This window comes from Eleutherodactylus coqui, chromosome 3 (assembly GCF_035609145.1).
Source record: "Eleutherodactylus coqui strain aEleCoq1 chromosome 3, aEleCoq1.hap1, whole genome shotgun sequence".
NCBI lineage: Eukaryota > Metazoa > Chordata > Amphibia > Anura > Eleutherodactylidae > Eleutherodactylus > Eleutherodactylus coqui.
Genome location: NC_089839.1, coordinates 243837731 through 243860454, shown reverse-complemented (window position 1 = coordinate 243860454; position 22724 = coordinate 243837731). Strand labels below are relative to the sequence as shown.

The 22724-nt window shown below is 42.3% G+C and overlaps 1 protein-coding gene across 5 annotated transcripts in view; it reads left to right on the top strand.

Annotated features, from left to right (window-relative positions):
• The window catches only part of COL11A1 (collagen type XI alpha 1 chain), a 229080-nt gene that overhangs the window by 39232 nt on the left and 167124 nt on the right, over nt 1–22724 (top strand). For all 5 annotated transcript variants that reach the window (XM_066597204.1, XM_066597201.1, XM_066597205.1 and 2 more), the window contains exons 3-4: nt 1561–1774; nt 8864–9026. In XM_066597204.1, coding sequence (XP_066453301.1) covers nt 1561–1774; nt 8864–9026 — 377 coding nt within the window. The remainder of the gene's footprint in view (nt 1–1560; nt 1775–8863; nt 9027–22724) is intronic.

Genomic DNA, 22724 nt, shown 5'->3' with positions numbered 1-22724 from the left:
TGCCAGGGACGCCTCCAATCAGCTTTTCTCTGGGCCAATGTATATGTGCGCTGAGCTGATTTGCTTCAGGAAGCAGACAGCTCCATTCTCTCTGCAATGGCCAGGCTTGGTATTACAGGCAAAGTTGCTATTCATTTAAGTGGGAACTTGGCCTGCAATACCAAACCAGGCTACTGCAGGGAAAATAGATCTGCCCACTTCCTACAGAAATCAGCTCAGTACATAAACAGATTTCCTGGTAAGCAGCTGATTGGCGGGGGTCCCCTTCACCTACCTACTATTGATGAGGATAGGCCATTGACTGTTTACAACTGGACAACCCTAGCCCTTTAACCCTTTGCAATCCAATTTTGGATTCAAGGTTTACTAACGGGCTTTCTCTTTCTGCCATTATACAATGGCACCATCTGCTGGCTAGAGCCAGTACTGTGGTATGTGACATGCTGGAGAGGCCCCCAAAAACAGAGCGGCCAGTAATCTACAGTAAGAATACCCTGCCGGACGTCTTGCGACATCGGAGCTGTACAGCCTTCAATCAGAATGTCTTTAGACGTCAGACAGTGGACTGGAAAGGGTTAACCCTTTTAATAACATAGACTAAAATAAGACAGGGCATAGCGTGCCAGTCAAACCTACTGATGTGAAAGGTCTGGTCGCCACATTACATAGCCTGGCAACTGCAGCCTTTTATATGAGGTTGCAAGGTAGTATGTGTCCATAGCAGTCGTTTATCTCAGGGCACAATTGCCACTGAACCGAGGGCAGAAAAGGGGTAAAGTGGCTAGGCGGTTTTCACACCAGACATTATGCCTCTTACTAACTGTTCATTTTGGTGAAGATCTCCTTTAAGCCTTCTCAAGCATCATATCCTAAGATCAGCTGCAATATTCTCTGCAGCTCCCCATTACAGCCCTACGAGGGACACAGCAGGATATAGATTTCAGACTACCTTATACTGCAATTAGACAATTCAGTCATTGATCATAACTGCTCATGTTATATATCACACCTAAAAAGCAGTTAACCAATAGTAGTTAAACATTAGAGATGAGCGAGCGTACTCGGAAAAACACTACTCACTCGAGTAATTTGCTTTATCCGAGTATCGCTGTGCTCGGGTCTGAAGATTCGGGTGCCGCTGCGGCTGACAGGTGAGTCGCAGCGGGGAGCAGGGGAGAGCGGGCGGGAGAGAGGGAGAGAAAGATCTTACCTCCGTTCCTCCCCGCTCTCCCCTGCAGCTCCCCGCTCCGTGCCGGCACCCGAATCTTCAGGGACGAGCACAGCGATACTCGGATAAAGCAAATTACTCGAGCGAGTAGTGCTTTTCCGAGTACGCTCGCTCATCTCTATTAAACATCTTTCAAAGACAGTGACTTGCATATCATTATATATGAATATGCCAATATTTCAAGATTGCAACTCTTTAAGCTGTTGGAGTCTTGAAAAACTGTTAGGTAACTATAACCAATGTAACGTCAGACTTACACGGCTTCTCTAAGACAATACAACAGGTCCAGCCTATGTATACTGAACTTTGCTATTCTTGTGACTCTTTTTTAGGAGGAGTATTCCCAAAGGACTTCTCAATCCTGCTGACAGTTAAGCCTAAGAAGGGCCTGCAGACATTCATCCTATCTATATACAGCCAAAAAGGTGTACAGCAATTGGGTGTGGAAGTCGGCAGGTCCCCTGTTTTCCTATATGAAGACCAGCATGGAAAACCTGCACCAGAAGATTACCCCATTTTTAGCACTGTTAATGTTGCAGATGGAAAGTGAGTATCACCTTACAACATGTACATTACCTCGCTGAAATAGCTGAGATTTTAAAATACCTCCGTAATATAAAGCATTGGATGACTAACTACTATGCTAAAGGACTACCTACTATGCATTCCTAATATGACCTCACATTGGCATATTGCTAATTAAATATTCAGTATATTTAAAAGCATCCTTAGTGAATCTTTACTTGTACATTGGAGAATTGCTGAAACAGCAATTCTGAAATATAGACCTAATATTGGACTTGCTCTGTTTGCAGGTGGTATGATAATACACTGGGAAGTTTACAGAGAATGCAAATTCCCTTTGGCCTCTCTGTTAACTTGGTAATTGAACAGGATATTTCCCACAGACTGCATCTGTTGTTTCACCGACAGAATACAAGCAGCTATCAGTCTATTCAATTGATAGGTTGACATGCCATTGGAAAGGAATTTGAACTACCTGCCAACTTGCTATTGGCATTTAAGAGAACCTGCCACTAAAACCACGCTCTTATCTAAAGGCAGCAATAGCTAATGACGGGGCATGCTATGGAAAAGGTAGAATACCTAAAGTAAAGGGTGGAGAACAGCAACTTTTTGTTAAAAACTAAAAGGAATTGTGCAGTATGAGTTATATATGTTGGGAAATTCATACTTAGTTGTGTAGGGGAGAGTCTATACTAAAAATGAAGATTTTTTAAAATTCTATACTGCTATGCATTATTTGAGCATGATTTGTGTTTGTGGACTCTAATACACTGAACGATCACTGCATTAGGAACAGCTGCCGTATAAGATCTTATGATCAGTAATGCGGTACCATTTAATGGGTGCATCATGATCTGCACCGCAGAAAGCAACATTTGGCAGTTATGGGTTAATGTGGTGCTCACTAGAGATGAGCGAGCACCAAAATGCTCGGGTGCTCGTTACTCGAGTCGAACTTTCAGTGATGCTCGAGAGTTCGTTTCGAGTAACGAACCCCATTGAAGTCAATGGGCGACCCGAGCATTTTTGTATATCGTCGATGCTCGCTAAGGTTTTCATTTGTGAAAACCTGGGAAATTCAAGAAAGTGATGGGAACGACACAGAAATGGATAGGGCAGGCGAGGAGCTACATGTTGGGCTGCATCTCAAGTTCCCAGGTCCCACTATTAAGCCACAATAGTGGCAAGAGTGAGACCCCCCTCCCCCCCGCACTGTCAGCATAAAGATTGTTCTCCTCTGCCACAGCTGTAACAGCTGTGACAGAGAAGAACGATGTTAGCCCATTGAATTCAATGGGGCCGGCAATACAGCCGGCTCCATTGAAAGCAATGGGCTGCCGGCGATCGCGGGATGAATTGTCGGGAAGGGCTTAAATATATAAGATTGTTCCTGCGCTGAGCCAATGAGAGGCAGCAGTCACTCACCCATTCATGAATTCATGAATGGGTGTGTGAGTGAGATCTGCCTCTGATTGGTCAGGCTGTAACCAATCAGAGGCAGCTCGTTCAGCAGGCGGGGATTTTAAATCCCCGGCTGCTGAATACTACTCACAGCTGTTCAGAGCAGTTCAGGAGGACTGCCGCCGGCCGCGCTGAACTCCGTCTGCCGGGACCAAGTGAGTATATATATATTTTTTTTATTTTTACACATTTCTGGATGAATTGCAGGGAAGGGCTTATATATTTAAGCCCTTCCCGACAATTCATCCCGCGATCGCCGGCAGCCCATTGCTTTCAATGGAGCCGGCAGTATTGCCGGCTCCATTGAATTCAATGGGCTAACATCGTTCTGCCGGGATAAGGTGAGTATATTTTTTTTTATTTTTACACATTTCTAGATGAATTGCAGGGAAGGGCTTATATATTTAAGCCCTTCCCGACAATTCATCCCGCAATCGCCGGCAGCCCATTGCTTTCAATGGAGCCGGCTGTATTGCCGGCTCCATTGAATTCAATGGTCAGTGCTCGTTTAATCGAGACGAGTACCGCATGGTGCTTGTCTCGAGTAACGAGCATCTCGAGCACCCTAATACTCGAACGAGCATCAAGCTCGGATGAATATGCTCGCTCATCTCTAGTGCTCACTGAACTCTGAGCAGTGCACCTGGTAGGGGTAGGAGTAAAAAGATACTTTGTGCTATGTGGTAATCACACAGAGATTCAGCAGCCAGGGAAAGAGTGTGCTAAGGAATTTCTAGCAGCTGGAGCTTTAGGTGTAGGGTCAGGCAGTTCTAAATATGCATAGGAGTTCTTAGGGGGTCCTGTTATTAAGTGGGGTCACCCAACAGAACTTACTACAAAGTGTGGCCACAGAGAGGGGTCATTATTACTATTTGGGGCTACAGAGGGTGTGGTATTCATAAGTGGGAGCACCAAAGGGGACACTATTATTTGTAGCTACAGAATAGTTGCTATTGCTAAGTGGGGGCACCAAGGGGGTCCTATTACTAAATCGGGGCACCAATAGAGTCTCGTTACTATGTGTGGGAACTCAGAGGGTCCTATGACTAAGTGGGGTCACAAAGAGAGTATTATTACTCAGTGGAACCACAGCTGGACGGGACGAGTATGCAGAGACAGGTCATGGCAGTACTCTCAATGGTGATCTGGGCCCAGAATTAAGAAACCTAAATATGGAAGAGTCCAAAAAGTGACATCACCCATGATCACTGGTTACTATACTGTAATCACTAACACTGTATAGAGATTGTATTTTAGTATATTATATGGTAACTGTATTATTTAAAGTTATATTAAAGCTGAGTCACTGTATCTAATCTAGCAGCGTTATAATGGTTGTCTTAGAATATATATATATATATATATATATATATATATATATATATATATATATATATATAATTTTTGAGGGGGTCCTGGTGCTCTATTTATTCATTGAGCTTGGTTCTGGTACTGTATTTATGTTCTGATCATAGTTATGCTGCTGCATTGATTTTATGAGCTGGGTTATGGTGTTATATTTATGTTATGAGCTTGATTCGGATACTTTATTTGTTATGAGTTTGGTTCTGGTGCTGTATTTTTGTACTGAGGTTGGTTCTAGTGCTGTATTTATGTTATGAGCTTGGTTCTGGTGCTGTGTTCACATTATAGGCTTGTTTCTGGTGCTACATTTTTGTACTAAGCTTAGCACAATTTGGTCAGTAATTAGTTTTTTGCCATAGTTTGTCTGGGGGCGGCCAGCTGCATTGTGTGTTTTCACCGTAAGGCCTCGGTCAGACGGGCGTTCTTTCGCGCGATTTGCGCATGCGCATGTGTCCGGTGATTTTATAGCACCATTGCTTTGCAATGGTATCGGACACATGAGCGCTTTTTATGCGCTCGTCTGATTAATATAGAACAGAAATCGCAGATCGCATCTATCTGCGATCTGCGATTCCTGTTCTTCTCTATATGCGCTCAATGGGGCCGGCGGCAGCAGCGCCGACCCCATTGAGAACATATACTAGACAAATCATTCTCCTCTGCCACAGCTGTAACAGCTGTGGCAGAGAAGAATAATGTTTGCCCATTGCTTTCAATGGAGCCGGCTGTATTGCCGGCTCCATTGAATTCAATGCGCTGGACAGCGCTGCACTGCTCCGGCCCGTTTCTAATGAAACGCGGCCAGGAGCAGATTTTTCGGGTGATTTTTCGGCCCCGGTCACGCGATTTGCGGATGCGCATCCGTCATGCGATCCGCAAATCGTGGCAAAAAACGCCCATGTGACCGAGGCCTAAGGGTCCATTCATATGTATTAGATATGTTGTGTATATTCCACAGCAGAAATATCCACACCAAAATACGCATCAAATTCTACTCATGGGCCAGTATTTTGTGCTTGCCCCCATGCTAAATTTCCCAGCTATTACCTGTGCAACATTGTGCTTAGCTGGTAGGTGATTTCCCAACACTGTTTTACCTTTTGCTTCTTGCTATGACGGGTTGGGGTGGTGGCACAACTGAAAAGAATTTGCACAGGGCACCATCTTACCTAAAGCTGGCCCTGGTGGCATAGCTGGTATTTCATCAATGCCATGCCACAGTTAACAAATTGATCCAGCAGCACAGCATTGGGGAAGTTGGACAAATTTCCTGAATGGCCACGCATTGTAAGTTGCATCAACTGGATTTAATAGCCAAAGATCAGCAAAGGTGCCTCTGATGACCACATGTCATGGCCAACAAAACCTAGCACGGGCCCAGGAAAGAAGTCAATGGACCTTGGATACAAGGCAGAAGGTCACCTGGAGTGACAAATCCCATTTATTGCAGAACTATACGGATGACCGGGTCCACATCTGGCGTAAATGGCATGAAGCTGTTTTGTATGGGTCTACCATTAGGATTTAACAGGCCGTTGGTGGCATTGCCATGGTCTGGGGTGTGCTTTTCTGTCATGGCCTTAGACCATTTGTCGCCATACCACAATCCTTAAATGGTGAATTCAACCACAGTGCCATCTTTCAACAGGACAACGCTCTTTGTCATCAAGCTCTGATCACTAGGGAGTGATTGGAGGAACATGACAATGAATTCTCGACAATGCCTCAGCCTCCAAAACTCTCGGACTGTGACCCCATTGAACATGTTTGAGATATACTGGAAAGGGCTGTGAGATCTGCTCTTATCAACTGACAGAGCTGCTTCAGTGGTCAAAGGTTGAGTTGAGTATGGAGGATATTTGCCACCTTGTAGAATCTGTTCTCACAACATCTAAAAGCCATGATCACCCAAAAAGGTGGACCAGCCAGTTATTGAGTAGGTGTTCCTAATGAAGTGATTGTTCAGTGTACTATATGTAACATGTAATTAGCCACTGAAGCCAGCCAGCATCCTCCATATCATCCTTCCAGGCACAATCCCTTGAAGTAAACATTGATGATATAACCTGTATCAATACATAAACTTAAAAAAAACCTAAGAATGTACAGTATTTGTAATGAAACGGTTTGAAAATTGAAGTTGGAATCACATGGAAGTAAAATCCTTCATTCTAATTAGGCCAGACAAATGTGTCCTTCCCGCTGTTCACTAAAATAATCTTTCTTCTTGTTACATTGTTTGCACTTTTCATTCAGAACATCTCTTATGTTTGTGCCAGGAAGCTCAGCTGTGCAGATAAACTATGACGTCCATGATGTCGTCTAAAAATTGGCAACTCATTCAAAAACTTTTTGATCATGTTGTTCTGCACCTAAGTCACCCTTGTAAGTGGTTAGAAAACGTTTACACTTTACAGATAAGATTTCTTCTTTATGAGAAGTACATGCATATACCTGGGGATGCAACTGATACAGTTATACCTGGACAATGAGACCTCCATGTGCTAAAAGATTTTACAGAAATGAACTAGAACAGGGTAGCAATAGACAGTGCAGAAGTGGCACTCTCTACAGGGCCCTGGAGTCTTAAACTTTTAAGAACAAGGCCTATTTTGGTCATAAGGACGCAATGATTTTTGGGCGATTTTCATCTCCGCTTTTCAGAAAGCCACACCTTTTTTTATTTTTCCGTTAGCATGGCCATATGAGGGCTTGTTTTTTGCATGGTGAACTGAAGTTTTTATTGGAACCATTTTTGGGGTATATATAGTGTATTGTTTAACGTTTATTAATTGAAGGGCAGGGAGAAAAAAACCACATCAATTCTGCCATTGTTTTTTTTTTACAGCATTAATCATACAACATTGACATGATCAATTTTTTATGTGGGTTGGTATTATTAAAATAATACCAAAATTATATATGTATTTTCAGGCCTTTCCACAGTTGCATAATAAAAAACCCTTTTTTATTCTTTTTTTTTGCATTGCTGTATTTAAGGTCCCCTAACCTTTTATTTATCCATCAATAGAGCCCTGTGAGGCCTTGCTTTTTGTGTGATGAGATGTAGTTTTTATTGATACCATATTGCGGTACATATTACTTTTTTTGATCACTTCTATTGCCTCGTGTAGTGCAGATTGTTAAGGCAGCAGAAATGTGGTCCTAAGCTCTCGCTCACGACCTGAAGGTTGTAGGTTCAGTTCCCGTGTGGTTCAGGTAGCCGACTCAAGGTTGACCCATCCTTCCGAGGTTGGAAAATTGAGAATCCAGCTGGCTGGGGGAAAAAAGATGACTGGGAATGGCAATGGTAAACCACCCCACAGAAAACAGTCTGCCTACAAAATGTCCCAATGTGACATTACCCAAAGGTGTCATGACATTGCATTTATTTGGGAGGCAGAATGCAAAAACAAGCATTTTGGCTCCATTTTTTTCAGTTTTTGCCATGGATGATAAATAGTGTGTTCAATTTATTATTCAGGATGTTATGGATACGATGATACAAAATATATGGGTTTTGAACATTTTTGTGTTCCTTTTTTTTAAACAAAGAGGGGAAAGTGCGTAAAAAATATTTACATTTTGTATGTAACCATTGGGGCCATGAAGTAGAAAAGCATTGATCGCTACAATAATGCATTGCAGTACTTCTGTACAGCAATGCCTTATTGCTTACAATAGTGATCACAGACCACAGCTAGCCGAGTCATCATTGTCTGGCATCTGGTTGCCATGAAAACCCATCCCCTCCCCCCCCTCCAATAACATAGTGGAGAGCTGTAGACATCACAGAGGGAGCGCGCTCCCGCTGCAAACCCTTTACATACCATGATCTACATTGATTGTGGAATGTATGTGGTTAACAGCTCGGATTGGTGTTCTCCCCGATCCCTGTTGTTGCAGCAGGAGGTCCATTGTCAGCCAACTAGAACCCAAATCCCCTCAGTTCATCGTGCTCTACAACATGTTGCCTGTAGACGGTAGTGTATTCATCATGACAGTTTTTTTAAGCTTTTTAATTACATAGTTTTATTAGGCAATGACATAATTAGCAAATTCTATTATATGATGTTCAACAAGAAATCAACCATGCATAATTTTTAGGAAAATGTGAATTCCGTTTTGTTTCTCTGCATAAACCACTAGCAGAATCCAAGTGCTTTTTATGGTAGCCTTTATTCCAGTAATGCCCTACTGATTTTGTAGATGCCGATTTCACTGGTTGACCTATTGATACATAGCAAGGACTTGATTACTTTGCTTTATTCATTCATATAGGTGGCACAGGATTGCAATCAGCATTGAAAAGAACACAGTCACAATGATTGTGGACTGCAAAAAAAAGATCACTAAGGCCCTTCCAAGGAGTGACAGACCTGTGCTGGACACCACTGGCATCGCTGTGTTTGGGACCCGCATCCTGGATGAGGAGGTGTTTGAGGTAAGACAAGCGGTGCTCACAAGGGCTGGCATATGCACTTATTTATGACAGTATGTGAATATCCATGTGATTATATATATATATATATATATATATATATATATATATATATATATATATATATATATATATATTAACTAATGATCAGCTCCCATCTATTCATGAGACAAACATGCTCCTGGATAGACCGAATTATCTCCCGTAGAGTTGGATTCTGTGGATCCTTGTCTTGTTGTATGCGAATTTTATCAATGACGTGAGTTGTATTTCTCCTCTGCTTGTTAAGCCATTTTAACAATGGACCTGTCATCCATGTTCATTACTATTCTCCAAGCAGTGATGGACAACCCTCAGACAGGAAATATTTGCTTTCCAGGTTTTATTGAGCCCTACTTAGAACCAATAACTATCATAATTGCTATGATATTGCCTGTGCCACAACATCACTCTAGTATTTAGAGTTGTCACCAGCTGAAGATTGATATGTAGGAAGCTAGAGGGACAGGTAACCCATATGGGACAGGTAATGATCAGACCGAGTGCTCTGCTGAGCAATGAAGAATCTTATGTTATGGGCACACTGTGGGATCTTTTCCATTTCTTGGAGTTGTGTTATGTCTATTCTTCGATGTATATTTTCTAAAGACTTGCAAGACATGTTTTGTAATTTATTTATTCTTTATTGATTAGTCTAAACCAGTTTTCAGCTAAATAAGATCTATGGATAATACATTCAACACAAATATAGTTGTGTAAAAAATCATACTGTACATGCTGTCTACCCCTTGACTTGGCTAGATCTGATGCACTTACTTTTCATGGAATCATGGGCTGTATTCGAGGTCCCCGTTGGGTTACCATTACTGCTCTATTAGAAGCACCATAGATCCTACGTTGATGGGGTCAATTTCTCAGACTTCCCTTGAAGACATAGTATGATCAGGGATTTTTGGTGGTGGCGTCTTTGTGCTCTGTATAATGAGACCACTATATGCAGACCCTAAGGCCTTAGTCACACGGGCGTTTTTTCGCGCGATTTGCGGATCGCATGATGGATGCGCATCCGCAAATCGCGTGACCGGGGCCCAAAAATCGCCCGAAAATCTGCTCCTAGCCGCGTTTTATTAGAAACAATACAGCCGGCTCCATTGAAAGCAATGCGCTGCGGGCATGCGCGGGATGAATTGTCGGGAAGGGCTTAAATATATAAGCCCTTCCCTGCAATTCATCCAGAAATGTGTTAAAAAAAATATATATATATATACTCACCTTGTCCCGGCAGCCGGAGTTCAGCGCGGCCGGCCTGCAGTGGGTGTGAAGGGGGTGTGACTCAAAGCTGCCCCTGATTGGTCAGGCTGTGACCAATCAGAGGCAGCTCATTCAGCAGCCGGGGATTTTAAATCCCCGGCTGCTGAATACTACAGAGAGCAGTTCAGGAGAACTGCCGGTGGCCGCGGCTGAACTCCGTCTGCCGGGACAAGGTGAGTATATATATTTTTTTTATTTTTACACATTTCTGGATGAATTGCAGGGAAGGGCTTATATATTTAAGCCCTTCCCGACAATTCATCCCGCGCTCCCCCGCAGCCCATTGCTTTCAATGGAGCCGGCTGTATTGCCGGCTCCATTGAATTCAATGGGCAAACATCGTTCTTCTCTGCCACAGCTGTTACAGCTGTGGCAGAGAAGAATGATTTGTCTACTATATGTTCTCAATGGGGTCGGCGCTGCTGCCGCCGGCCCCATTGAGCACATATAGAGAAGAGAACAGGAATCGTAGATAGGTGCGATCTGCGATTTTTGTTCTATACTTTATCGGACGAGCGCATAAAAAGCGCTCATGTGTCTGATACCATTGCAAAGCAATGGTTTTATAAAATCGACGGACGCATGCGCATGCGCAAATCTCGCGAAAAAACGCCCGTCTGACTAAGCCCTTAATGATTAATCTTAGAAACATAGCAAGTTGACAAGAGAAAAATACTGTATGACCCATCTAGCCTACCCTTATATTATTAGAATATATCACTATTATTTACTTTTTATTTTAAGATCAGAAAAAAAAACTTGACAAATGCTGAGATTTAGGTGTCAACTGATTTCTTTCAGCATTAAGAATACCCTTCAGCCTACTTTCAACTATCGGGTTACATTCCTTTTTTCTGTTTATTTTACCTTTCTGTAACTGATATGATATGAAATGAAACTTTGGGCTACAGCCAGCTACCCATACAGCATTTTGCTGGCTTCGGACAGTGCTGAAAGATGCCTGTCATCTCCCTGCCTTGAAGTGAGAACAAGACATGGGTTGTTCATGCTTCTGTAAATTACTTGCAATGGCACAATCCTGGAAGTAGTCTGTCAATCCAGAGCAGCTCATACCCTAAGGTTTTTCTTTCTTACATACCATTTTCTTAATATAAACCCAAGTGCTACTGTACATAGCTATTGCCTAAAGGACTGCTGGTGCCAACCTTTTTGGAATCATATCTTTGTGTCTCGTTGATCGTATAGTACATCATCCCTGGCTCATTAAACTAGTTATTCAGTTGATTTAATTAACTGACTGCCTTCTGAAGTTTCCATAAATGTTATCCTCTGAATTATGATTCAAGCATTTGATCAAAATACTGAATTAAATAATAGTTTTGCCTGTTTTATTTTACACTGAGCGATCACTGCATTAGGAACACTTACTCAATAATGGTCCTCTGTTCTGGGAAATCATGGCTTCCAGATATCGGGGAACAAAATTCACAAGGTGGCAAACACCCTCCATACTTAACTTGACCCATGCCCACTGCAGCAGCTCCATCAGTTGGTGCACATTTTGCGAATGAGTGTGAGCCGATCTCACAGCCCTCTACAGATTATTCTAAAAATGTTCAGTGGGGTAACAGACCGGTGAGTTTTGGGATCAAAACAATGTGGAGAATTAATTGTCATGTTCCACTAACCACTCCCTTGTGATCTGAGCTCAATGACATGGAGTGTTGTCTTGTTGAAAAATGGCATTGTGATTGGGGAAGACTTCCAGAAGACATTGATGCAGATGGACAATTAGCAGGTCCCTGTAGTGTTCACCATTCAAGGATTGTAGTATGATGACCAACGGTCTTAGGCCATGCCAAGAAAATACTCATAGGTCTTGACACCACTATCAGCTGATAGTACATGGTGAATATGGCTTTAAGCTATTTATGCCAGATGTAGACATAACCACCAGCATGGCAATGCAGGAAACAAGACTTGTCACTTCAGATGACCTTCTGTCATGTGTCCAAGGTCCATTGACATTTTCCCTGGGCCCATGTGAGGTGTTGTTGGCGATCATGTGGGGTCATCAGGGGCACCCTTGTCCTTCTTTGGCTATTGAACCCCAGTCAACACAAGGTACAACACATGGTGATTGTAGAATTTGTCTAACTTCCATGATGTTATACTGCTGGGTCAGTTGGTGCACTATGGCATGTCATTGCTGAGGTAACAGACATTCCACCTGACGCTCACCTCTAGGAGCAACCACATGTGACCTGTCAATGCTCCAAGTCATTCAAATCACTATGTTTACCCATGACTACCAAATGTTGCCTTCTTCTGTGAAGAGCAGAGGTCAGCACATTATCTAAGAGCAAATCATGATGCACCCATCGCATGGTACAGCATCACTGATCTCAAGATATCATACGCCAGCTGTTGCTAATGCAATGATTGCTCAGTGTATAAATACATGATATAGCAGTAACTCTGGTGACGATAAATGAGAGGTTAATGGGGTTGTTTTATCAGGTTAGGCCCCAATCCCTGGATGTCAGCCATTATCACCAGAGGAAGCTACTGACAGCAACATATTTTCCTGGGACTGGAACCTAAATTGTTTCATAGAAATTTATGGCAGTTTTATACAATGCCAGAGCCTCTTTCAGCGACATTATCAATAAATTTCCCCGAGCCTTTATCATGACTGATGTATGTTTTGTTACTGACTGCATTAGTGGAAATGAAACAAAGACAATTCCTGTACTCTAATGTGGAGTCCCAGGGTCGGAGCTCTGAAGAAATCAGCATAGTTGTTTCAGCCAATAGTCTGAGCCTTGAAAGTGCTGCAATAAAGACTGATGGCTCTATAGATCTCATAAATCACCGAGTTAACAAAGAACTCCTACGGCGTGTATAGCTTTGTTAAGAAACAAGTTGATTTCTCAATTTTTAAAACATTTTTACAAAATGAACTGTTTTTACAGCAGGTATAAATTTGTTGGCTCTCTGATCTCTACTCAAAAAATATAGGCACCTGGATTTTGCTGACCATGTTGGATTGATTGTTTGCCCCATGGGTGCTCTCCACCACAGGCACTACTTCAACCTCTAAGATCCTGATATAAAATCTGTACCATGGTCTTCATTTATTGTATACCATTTATACAGAAGTATTGCTGTTATATTACATGAAGAAGGGCCCTCCATTGTTTCGGATTCATTCCTGCTTTTGATTTGTGACCAATATTGAAATTCACTACCACAATATGTAGTAATGCTAAAAACAATATCAGGATTTAAAAAGGGCTATATACTCTACTCATCCCATGCCCAGTTGTGTTAAGAGTTAGAGGTACTGTAAATGCCGATATAGGTTCAGGAAGGAATGAACTTTTATCATGGCTCAAAATTGGCTACAAATGCCCGGGGTGAGGGCCATTTTTTCTCTCTACAGTTTTCATATGGCAGCCCCAACAAGTACAGCTTCTGACAATCCAAGGAAACAGCTGATTTTGCCAAGTGAAGTCTTGGCCAGCCAGACATTTCCTCAGCAGTGGCCTCTTCAGGAGAAAGTAGTATTACATGAGAGTCATAGAGTTGAAGTCTTACAGATCGATTTTCCATTCTGGTTTAGAGAGAAGTTCCTCCTTACCCCTCTTTAACATTTTTATATCCTGATAGGGCACATGCAGAGAAGTTGTATTAATCAAACTAATTAATAATTACCTCTATTTGAAAAGGAGGACTTATTAGAGAGTTAAATGACAACATTTGCATGAACAGTGAAGGAGTAAACAAGATGAGATGATAGGATAATGACATCAAATATTCATGTTGGAATCATGTAGAAGAATTACAAGTATGTAGAAGTACACGTAGGAGCAAATTGGACGAATTCATAAAAGTCTGCAAGCAACATCTCAAATACTACAAGGCAGGAAATCAATCTACCTTCAATTGACTTTAACAAACCAAGTAATCATGGTGTCTCTCATTGTGCTGACTATCAAGGAAGCTGCAGAGACATCTGCGTGCTTCCTTATAAAACTATTGCAATCTGGTATCCAAATGCCTCCAGCCGGGTGTTTAGAATGGAGATTTATGAGGATTTGAAATAACTGATTGTTGCGCTTCTTCCGAAATTCAGAGTAGTCACCAGATGGCACTCATTTTATACATAGACCATGTAGGAGGCCTCCGCAATTTGTTGTACAAACAGTCTGACAAATACCCTTCAAAGACTAATTTAAATGATAAATATGCAGCTATTGATCGTGTTTAAAACTATCTATGTTGTTTTCAATTTTTTACCACTGACTGACTCCCAGCCTAACATTTTTTCTTTCCATTCTTGACAAAAAGTTAATTACACACTGTTGTTGCAGGGACTCCCAACAATTAGTTGTGATTCGTCATGGCATTCAGTAGTAAGTGTTTAATTCCTGGGCAGTGTCTCCACAGGGCAAATGAGGTATTACACTCTTCTCATTGAAATCTATGATTCAGGGGCTTGATGAAGTGTGAAGCCAGGTGAAATGGTCATTACTCTCTTCCTCATGTCTTAACCCGCTGTTGTGTCTGCTTGTTGCCGGGAACATCAATCCAGCAAATTCATTTCTGGCCTCAGGATACCTAAATGGATCTTGTTGTTATGCTATGCACCTCCCATTTCATTGAATGTCCCATTGGGGCTGTAGAGAAGTATTGATTGAATCCTTTGTGATGCAATAATATGGACTGATATTTATTTTAACTGTTTTGGGACAGCAGGTTGACAATGACTATGACTTTGACCACCATTATGGCAAGCACAAAGCTAGCTTTTCTAGACCTCCGAATAGTGTGTTTCGCCTAGCTATGTAAGGATACAGACCCCACTATTGTATTTCTGTACTGCTAGCCTGATTTGCTGTTGATAGGAAAGCTGATCGAGTCCTGGAGAGATCATTAGTAGCAGCTATATTGCTTATTATCCAACCTTTCTAGAAACGAATATAATTACAGAACTATAAACTTATTTTCCAATGGTTTGCTCCTATCGCTTATGTCACATCAGTCATCTGTTTGAAAACATTGGGATAGTTGTGTCAATTTTATCCAAAAGAAAATTTTGGATTTAAATGTAATCTCGGCTCAGCTTTCATTCCTAAATTGTTTGGATAAATGAAAGCTGCACTGTGATTGCTTGTTATGGGTAACAACCACTAGTTGTTAGTCCTGTTAGAGACTTTAATTGAAACCCAATGTGTTGTCTGTTATTTCTGCAGCATGGAGTTCTGCTCATCGGGAGCAATGCTGAGAATATATTTCAACATGTATAGCATCCAGCGGAGTATGCTCCATTTTTGTTAGGAGCAAAGAGAAGGCACTGTCTATAAATATGGGGTATGCATGAGTCCATATGGATGCAGATTTAAGTTTAATCTGTTTATTGATTTTTGCACAAACATTAAACCATTGTATTTCCAAATCCAACGATGGTTCACAGCGGGAGTTACGTAGTGGTATAGTCTGCTGTATATCTGGGCATGGAACTTTAACAGATATGTTTGGGGCTGAGCCCTTTCGAGAGATCAATAGAGTCCTTTATGGTGTGTCCTTCCTTTGATTGCCTCGGAGCCGTATGTGGGTAGATGATGATGAGGCTTCTCTTGGATCCTCTGGCATCGCAGCTTTTACGGTTGAGCTCTTATAATGGCAGACCACCCCATGCAATGGGCCCTCTATGTACTCTTTTAGTAACCTAGTCCCTGTACAAACTCAGGAACTATGAACAGAACTTTGTTAAAGATTTAATCTTTAGAAGTGAATAGAAAAACTGTCAATTTAGTCTTTAAAATAGTAGAGAAAGAAGCTGGCAAAAGAAGAATGAGACAGAAAGGAATAAGGGAGGTAGGTAGTGGTTCAGGTTGGTAGCAGGGAGGGGGGTAGTGTTCTGGGGTTTCCCTGTGTCTTTTCTCCTTCCCTTATCCCAAAACATCCTGAAATTCTGGGGAGTCCTGAAGGGAGACCCACAATTTCCAGGAACCCAAATCTAAGTTAAGAGAATCCTCTATTCCCATTTCCTTCATTCTCTTAAAAACATTCAATTCTTGGATGAACTCAAACATTATTAGGGGGTGGGTACTCTGCCAGTGGCGGGGATCACTGTTCTTGCTGCAGTCAAAAAATGGCGCAGTAGACCACTCTTTAATTGGGCAAAGGACCCTGGGATGATGGACAGTAGAGCTAATTGGGGAGCCACGGCTACTTTATCCCTTGTGACTTTCTTGTACATGTGGAAGACTGTATCTCAGAAGTTTTGGAGTGTCAGGCACTCCTACCATACATGCAACACAGTCCCCCTCCTAGAGCCGCATCTCCAGCAGGATCCCGAAATGGCAGGGTAGATATGGTGGATGAGGTCAGGACGTCTGTACCACCTGGGTAGCAGCTTAGAGTTTTTCTCTTGTGCCACACAAGCTATTAGTAGCTTATGAGTGAGCATAAAGGCCCTATCCCAATTAGAGTCCTGTACCTCTATGACTAGTTCTCTTTCCCATAATCTGGTAAACTGAGGGTACCCCGATAGATTCAGATTTAGACAGGCTCCTTATGATGTAAGGCTCTAGCCTTACCTTATAAGGAAGAACCTGTATGTATAATGGGATTTGGTGTATGTGTAGTAACAAAAAAAACTTTAAAATAACTAAAGCTCGGGATTACAGGATGTCTACTGATATTTCTCAAGCATAAATTGAATATCATTATTTGGAATGCTTCATAAACTACAATGGCAAATCTAAACAGGGCTATAAATTCTTTTGCCCTTTAAACTCCATTAACAGCCATATGATAGAACTGTAGGACTGTCAGAAAGGTAAAGGTTAACATTGGCTTTCTTGATAAAGATGGTGTAGTTTCCTGGCAGTGAAGGTGTTAATTTGATCACGTCTAGTGTATTTATTTGACCGTCTCGGATCTGGCACAGAAGGGTACTCAAGCTCTGAGCTGAAGAAAGAAGGGAGAAGTAATGAGTTTCCCAGAGATGAAATTTACAGGTCTCAGATGAGTATTTTTCCTGTATTTCTGTCCTGTAACATTCCTTCCTGATGAGGTTTAATCCACTCAGTGCAGCAGGGCAGAAGTAAGCACAGAACGCTTTGCACATGTTGAATTTACCGAACTCATCTGCAGTATTTCTGCAGCGTACCTGTGGCGTCCTACCATCCACTGAAAAGTACTAATTAGTTGGTTAGTTTGTAGATTGCAGTAATTAAAAGATTTGGAAAGTCAATTTGCCTGTTTAGTAAAGTAAATATTTTTAGACTTTTTAATTGCAATTTTTTTCTTTCCTGTTTAAAGAGAAAAGGGGAAAAAGTCACAAAAATATTTTTAGAAAATGCACCTATCATAGCAACCTCTAATTGCTGAGAAGTGTTTATTTCCTGTTGCTTGTGGAGTGACACATATTTAGGTCTTTGTGGGGTTATAACTTAATTCCATCCACTGATATCATGATGACGCCCAACAGGTGTAGCATAATTGAGCTGGCTGGGTGTGGAGTTCTCCAGCCAGCCAATCCCCACCAGTCTGCTACACATATATACCAGCCCCTCTGGCTAGAGGATGCTGGTTTTCCTACACCCTGAAGTTTTGCTTCCATGCATGATGTGTTATGTGTGTTTGTGCAGGTGGACGGATATTTGTGTGAACAATGATGTGTTCTGTAGGTCTGCGTAGGTGGCCAGATATGTGGTATGAACAGTCCTGCTCTGTGTTGCATGCAATCCCTAGTGTGTTGGTGTAAACTTTGTTCTGTCCGGCTTTGGATCATTTTTCATCCTGGGCGAGTTAGGTCTATAGGTTTCAGCATGGGAACATCCCTATTGGGACGATCACCCAGCATGCAGGCAGGTTTTATGTAGAAGTTGTCTCGTTAGAGTAGGGAACCACAAGACAATGAGGACCCTTTTCGGCAGGCTTGTGGACTTAAGTATCTTGGCCAAAACACGAACTAATACCTCATACATTCTATAGCTATTCCATCTGGTTATGCGTGCAGGTATGCAAGGTGAATGTTTTGGGTGTTTTTTAGTCATTGGTTTATGTCTGTCCTAGACTTTTGTTTGCCGTTCTGTAGTTTACGAATGAAGGAGATGTGGCACCAGCCCAGAGTGTAGTTGTGTTTTTCTATGCCAGATGTCAGATTGGGCAGGAGAGTATGCTGGTAAGGACACTTTAAAGGGAACCTGTAATTACCTTTGAGCCTCATAATGTAGCCTGGGGAGCTGTGTTTCCTACTCACAGAGTCCCACGTTCTTGCTATATGACCCCGCAAAGTTGGCTCTGTGCAGTGCTCTGCCATCCATCTCTATGGGAAGGAGTGTGTACAAAGCCATCTAAAAAGTGTCCCACTGTGTGCATGCACCAACTTTGCAGGTACACAGTTCAGAAACGGGGCACCCTTTGAGTAAAAAACCAAACCTCCCCAGATTGCTCATTCCCTCACTTTTGAGCCATTTAACGTAGTTTATAGGGCTTAAAGATAATGACAAATTCCCTTTAAAGAGGTTGTGCCAAAAACATAACCCCTGCTCATAAGCTCTATTAGGGCAAGCGAATCTCATAGAACAGGACCCTGCTCTATAACCCAGAACAGAGCGCAGCTTCCATTTGGGCAGATTTTGAGTTATCCTTTTACTGAATCCTGGGTGCTGTTTTCTGAAAGAGTTGGGGTTTGTTGGCACAACCCCTTTAATATATGAGCAGCTTAAATCTCTCTGCTGCCCTGATATTGTTATAGACTATTAGCTTTCCTCCCAAAGCAAGCAAAAGTTGTCCTACCAGCCAAGAAAGATCCATCCATCTGTAGGTAGCACTGTTACAGGGCTTTTGCTCCTCCTCAGTACATAGCAGGATAGTGGTTGGTTGGCTGGTTGATATGCCTTAGCTGCATTGGGGTGGCAGAAGGACTCGTCTCATTGAAGTCATCCAGGTGGTATGTAGGCTTATGTTTCCGTCAATGCACAATGGGAAAACAATAATGCAAAATAGCGTTTTTCCATAAGGAAGAAAACTTTCGCATACCAGCCAAAGCAGAGTTTTCTCTCGTAGGAAGGAATAAAACTCTGATTTGGCTGGTATGAGGAAGTTCTGTTCTTTATGGCAAAAGGCTAATTTGCATTCTATTTTCCCATGGAACTTTGTCTGAAAAATAAATTTCCATGTCACCTGGATTTCTTCAATGAGAACCAGCATCCCCCTGAAGTACTGTGTATCAATGCAGAATGTATTATACGGCAGGCCAAGCTCTGTAGCTCACAGAGAATTGTCTAGCCTGCTTATTATATTACCAATCCCTTAACTGTGAGACATATTTATTTCCTGTTGCTTATGGAGCGTGACATAATTAGTTCTGTATGGGGTTTCAGATGCATAGCTGAAAAAGTGAAAGATTTATTTTTTGTTTTAATTTAATTGTTTTATACATAAGACCAAAAAACCCAATGTTATAAGACCATAGTAAATGAAGCCGACAAATGGTGGATACCTGGTATGAGGGTAAGAGTTTATGAGACTAGTATAGTACTTATATGCAACCATTTTCTTTCCCCTGCTGAGGGAATAAAAATAAAACTTTATATAGGCAAGTAGATAACGTTCTGTGCCCCAGTTTGTTTACCCTATTAATGGCTTTTCAATAGGTTTTGTTGTGTTAAGGTAACAATAGCTTTTCAATGGCTCAAAGGGGTTGTCTGGTGACTGAACAACATTGCCCCTATAGCTATAGCTCTAAGGCCCAATACACACGGGCGTATTTGCATTGTGGAATTCCCATAGACATGCTATGGAAAATCGCTTTTCCATGTCTATGGTCGGAAATCAATTGCGTTTTTCCGCTTGAGGAAGGTAAATCGCAACATATCCTATTCCAGTGCGGATTCCGCACAGAAGGCTTCCATTGAAGTCAACGGAAGCCATCTGATCCGTGACCTCCTGCAATGATATTGTGAAGGGTCATGGATTCTGCATCATCGTCTAGCGATGGCACGGCACTTTCTGTACTCCGCAGGTGCGCCGGCCGACACATCGACAATACAGAAAAGATGACTGTGGACAGGTTCTGCATGCGGGATCCCACAGTGGAATCCGACCTGGCTGTGTGCATTCAGCCTAAGTGTGTTAAAAATAACTACAAAGAAGTACTTACCTCTCCTTTATTGAAGGTATCCAGCACTTTAGCCCCTCCATCCTTCCGGTGTTTTTTTGCGGAAGATGATGTCACCAGAAGTCACTTGGCCGCTGCAGGCAATCAAAGGCTTCAGTGTCACTGTTCCGAACTCCTGGCATCATGGCGCTCAGGATATGAGTGCTAATGCCAGAAGAACAGGTGGTGATGGTGTAACTTCTGATTGGCTGTAGCGGTCAGGTGACCTCTAGTGGCATCCTTTTCCACTACATACACCTGGATGATTGTGGGGCTACAGTTCTGGATCCCTGTGGCAGTAGAGGGGTAAGTATTGCTCTTTTTGTTATTTTAACACAGTTGAAGCTATAGGGGCTATGTCGTCTGGTAATTGGACAACCCCTTTAACTTGTCGCAAAATGCTATCAAACTCAGGTTAAACTTTGCTGCATCTGTATGTAAGATTTAGACAGAGGCACATTTCACTTTATTTAAGTTCATTCACAGCGAGCCTCATAAAAATGTCTAAGGAGATGTATCCCTGCCAGTAAGCTAACAAGTGTCTTCCTAAGTGCAGTAAAACTACTTTCACAAAAAGAAAAAAAGAGCATCCTGTCTGTCTGCAGTAATAGAAAGATTCTGCTCAAAGCACTTTCGAGAGGAACTTCTATTACAGGTAGAAGGTCTAGTATCACTTTGTTTCATAACCATATAAAAAGAGCTACAGATAAGCCTAACCTGATAGAAAGAGACTTATAGAGAGAAGAGTGGATTCTATGGAAAATTTAAAATTCGCTTTCCTCCTAGAACCTGATTAATAAAGTGGCTAGACCATCAGGTTAACTGCCCCCCTCGCCCCGGTGCTTACAGTAGGAGATGGCAAACTGTTGTTTCAATGGTATTAGCATTCCTATGTTGATAGCATCAGGAATGGCATTTCTAGATATAATGCTGCAGTCAGAAGGGTCCATTTTCTTGGTGCTGACTTGACGGTGAATGTGGCAGTGCTTGAAGCTTTGTGCCGCAGCTTCTGTAGGTGAGGTTGAGGCGAGTCTATATAAATTTGTGGGTTTGGCGTCTTTGGTGAGTGTGTGCTTAATGACCGCATGAGTGATAATAAGACCTTCTGTGAAAGAAAGTGGAGCATGCCAGTGGGCAGAGACAATGGAGGGATAGGTTAAAGGAGTGAAGCCTGAAGAAGAATGAAACCAGGTGTGGAGATGCCCAGGGCTGTAGTTAAAGGGAACAGGCAGGGCATGTGCCCCGGGTGCAACAGAAAAGAAAGACGTGAATGGTGCCAGCCAGGCAGACAGTAAAAGAAGCAATGTTATTCACATTAGACCAACCTTCTCTGATCCTGTGCCCAAGGCCAGTCTGTGACTATTCCAATGCTGACTCACAATCCTCTTGCCTTTGGCTATGCCCCCAGCCATCTTCTCCCATGCCCCCTGCTCCCCGGCTGCACTGAGCATATCATGATAGTCTTCTGGCTCCCCCTCACAGACCTAACTGAAAGCAGTGCAGTCCCTGTACTCTTCATCCTGCGCAGTATATCTTCAGCCGGTCAGTCAGCTGCTGTCTCCTATGGGCACTCACACAAACTGCAGCGCCTGCCTGTTAGTTTATGAATAATGAGTTATAATCCCATGTAATGTCTTTATAACAAAAGGAGAGTCCCACAGCACACCGCCGTATGCACAAAACAGTGCAGAGGCCACGGTAGATATATGATGCAACAGCCACTTAGGGGACCACGGATCCTTAGTCCCCAGCGTAGTACATCCAGTAGAGAAGCAAATGGCAGCATCAATGGTGTAGCAAAAGAATATAAAGTTTTATTGCTCCATACAGCAGGCAACGTTTCGACTTCAGCAGTCTTTATCAAGCCTTGATAAAGACTGCTGAAGTCGAAACTTATAAAAAAGGGCTGCAGCATGGGTAAAGTTACCTTATATTCATTAATTGCTAAGGAGGGGGGTGGCACCAGACCGAATCTTCGCCCTGTGTGCAGGGAAATCTAGCTACACCTCTGGTATGGTAAGAGAAAAGAAATGAGATGTGTAATAGGAATAGATGCCCCTTAAGGGGTACACTTGGAAAAAGAGCAGCAGTAACTAGTGAGTATGAGTAAAAGTTGCAAGGAAGCCAGTGGCTGCGTATTGTTCCAGAGCATTGTTAAAGTTTTTGTCTGAGACATAAATTATAGTCAAAGATGAGAACTTCAAAAGTATGAGTATATGTATATTTTAAAATGTCACAATCCATACAGG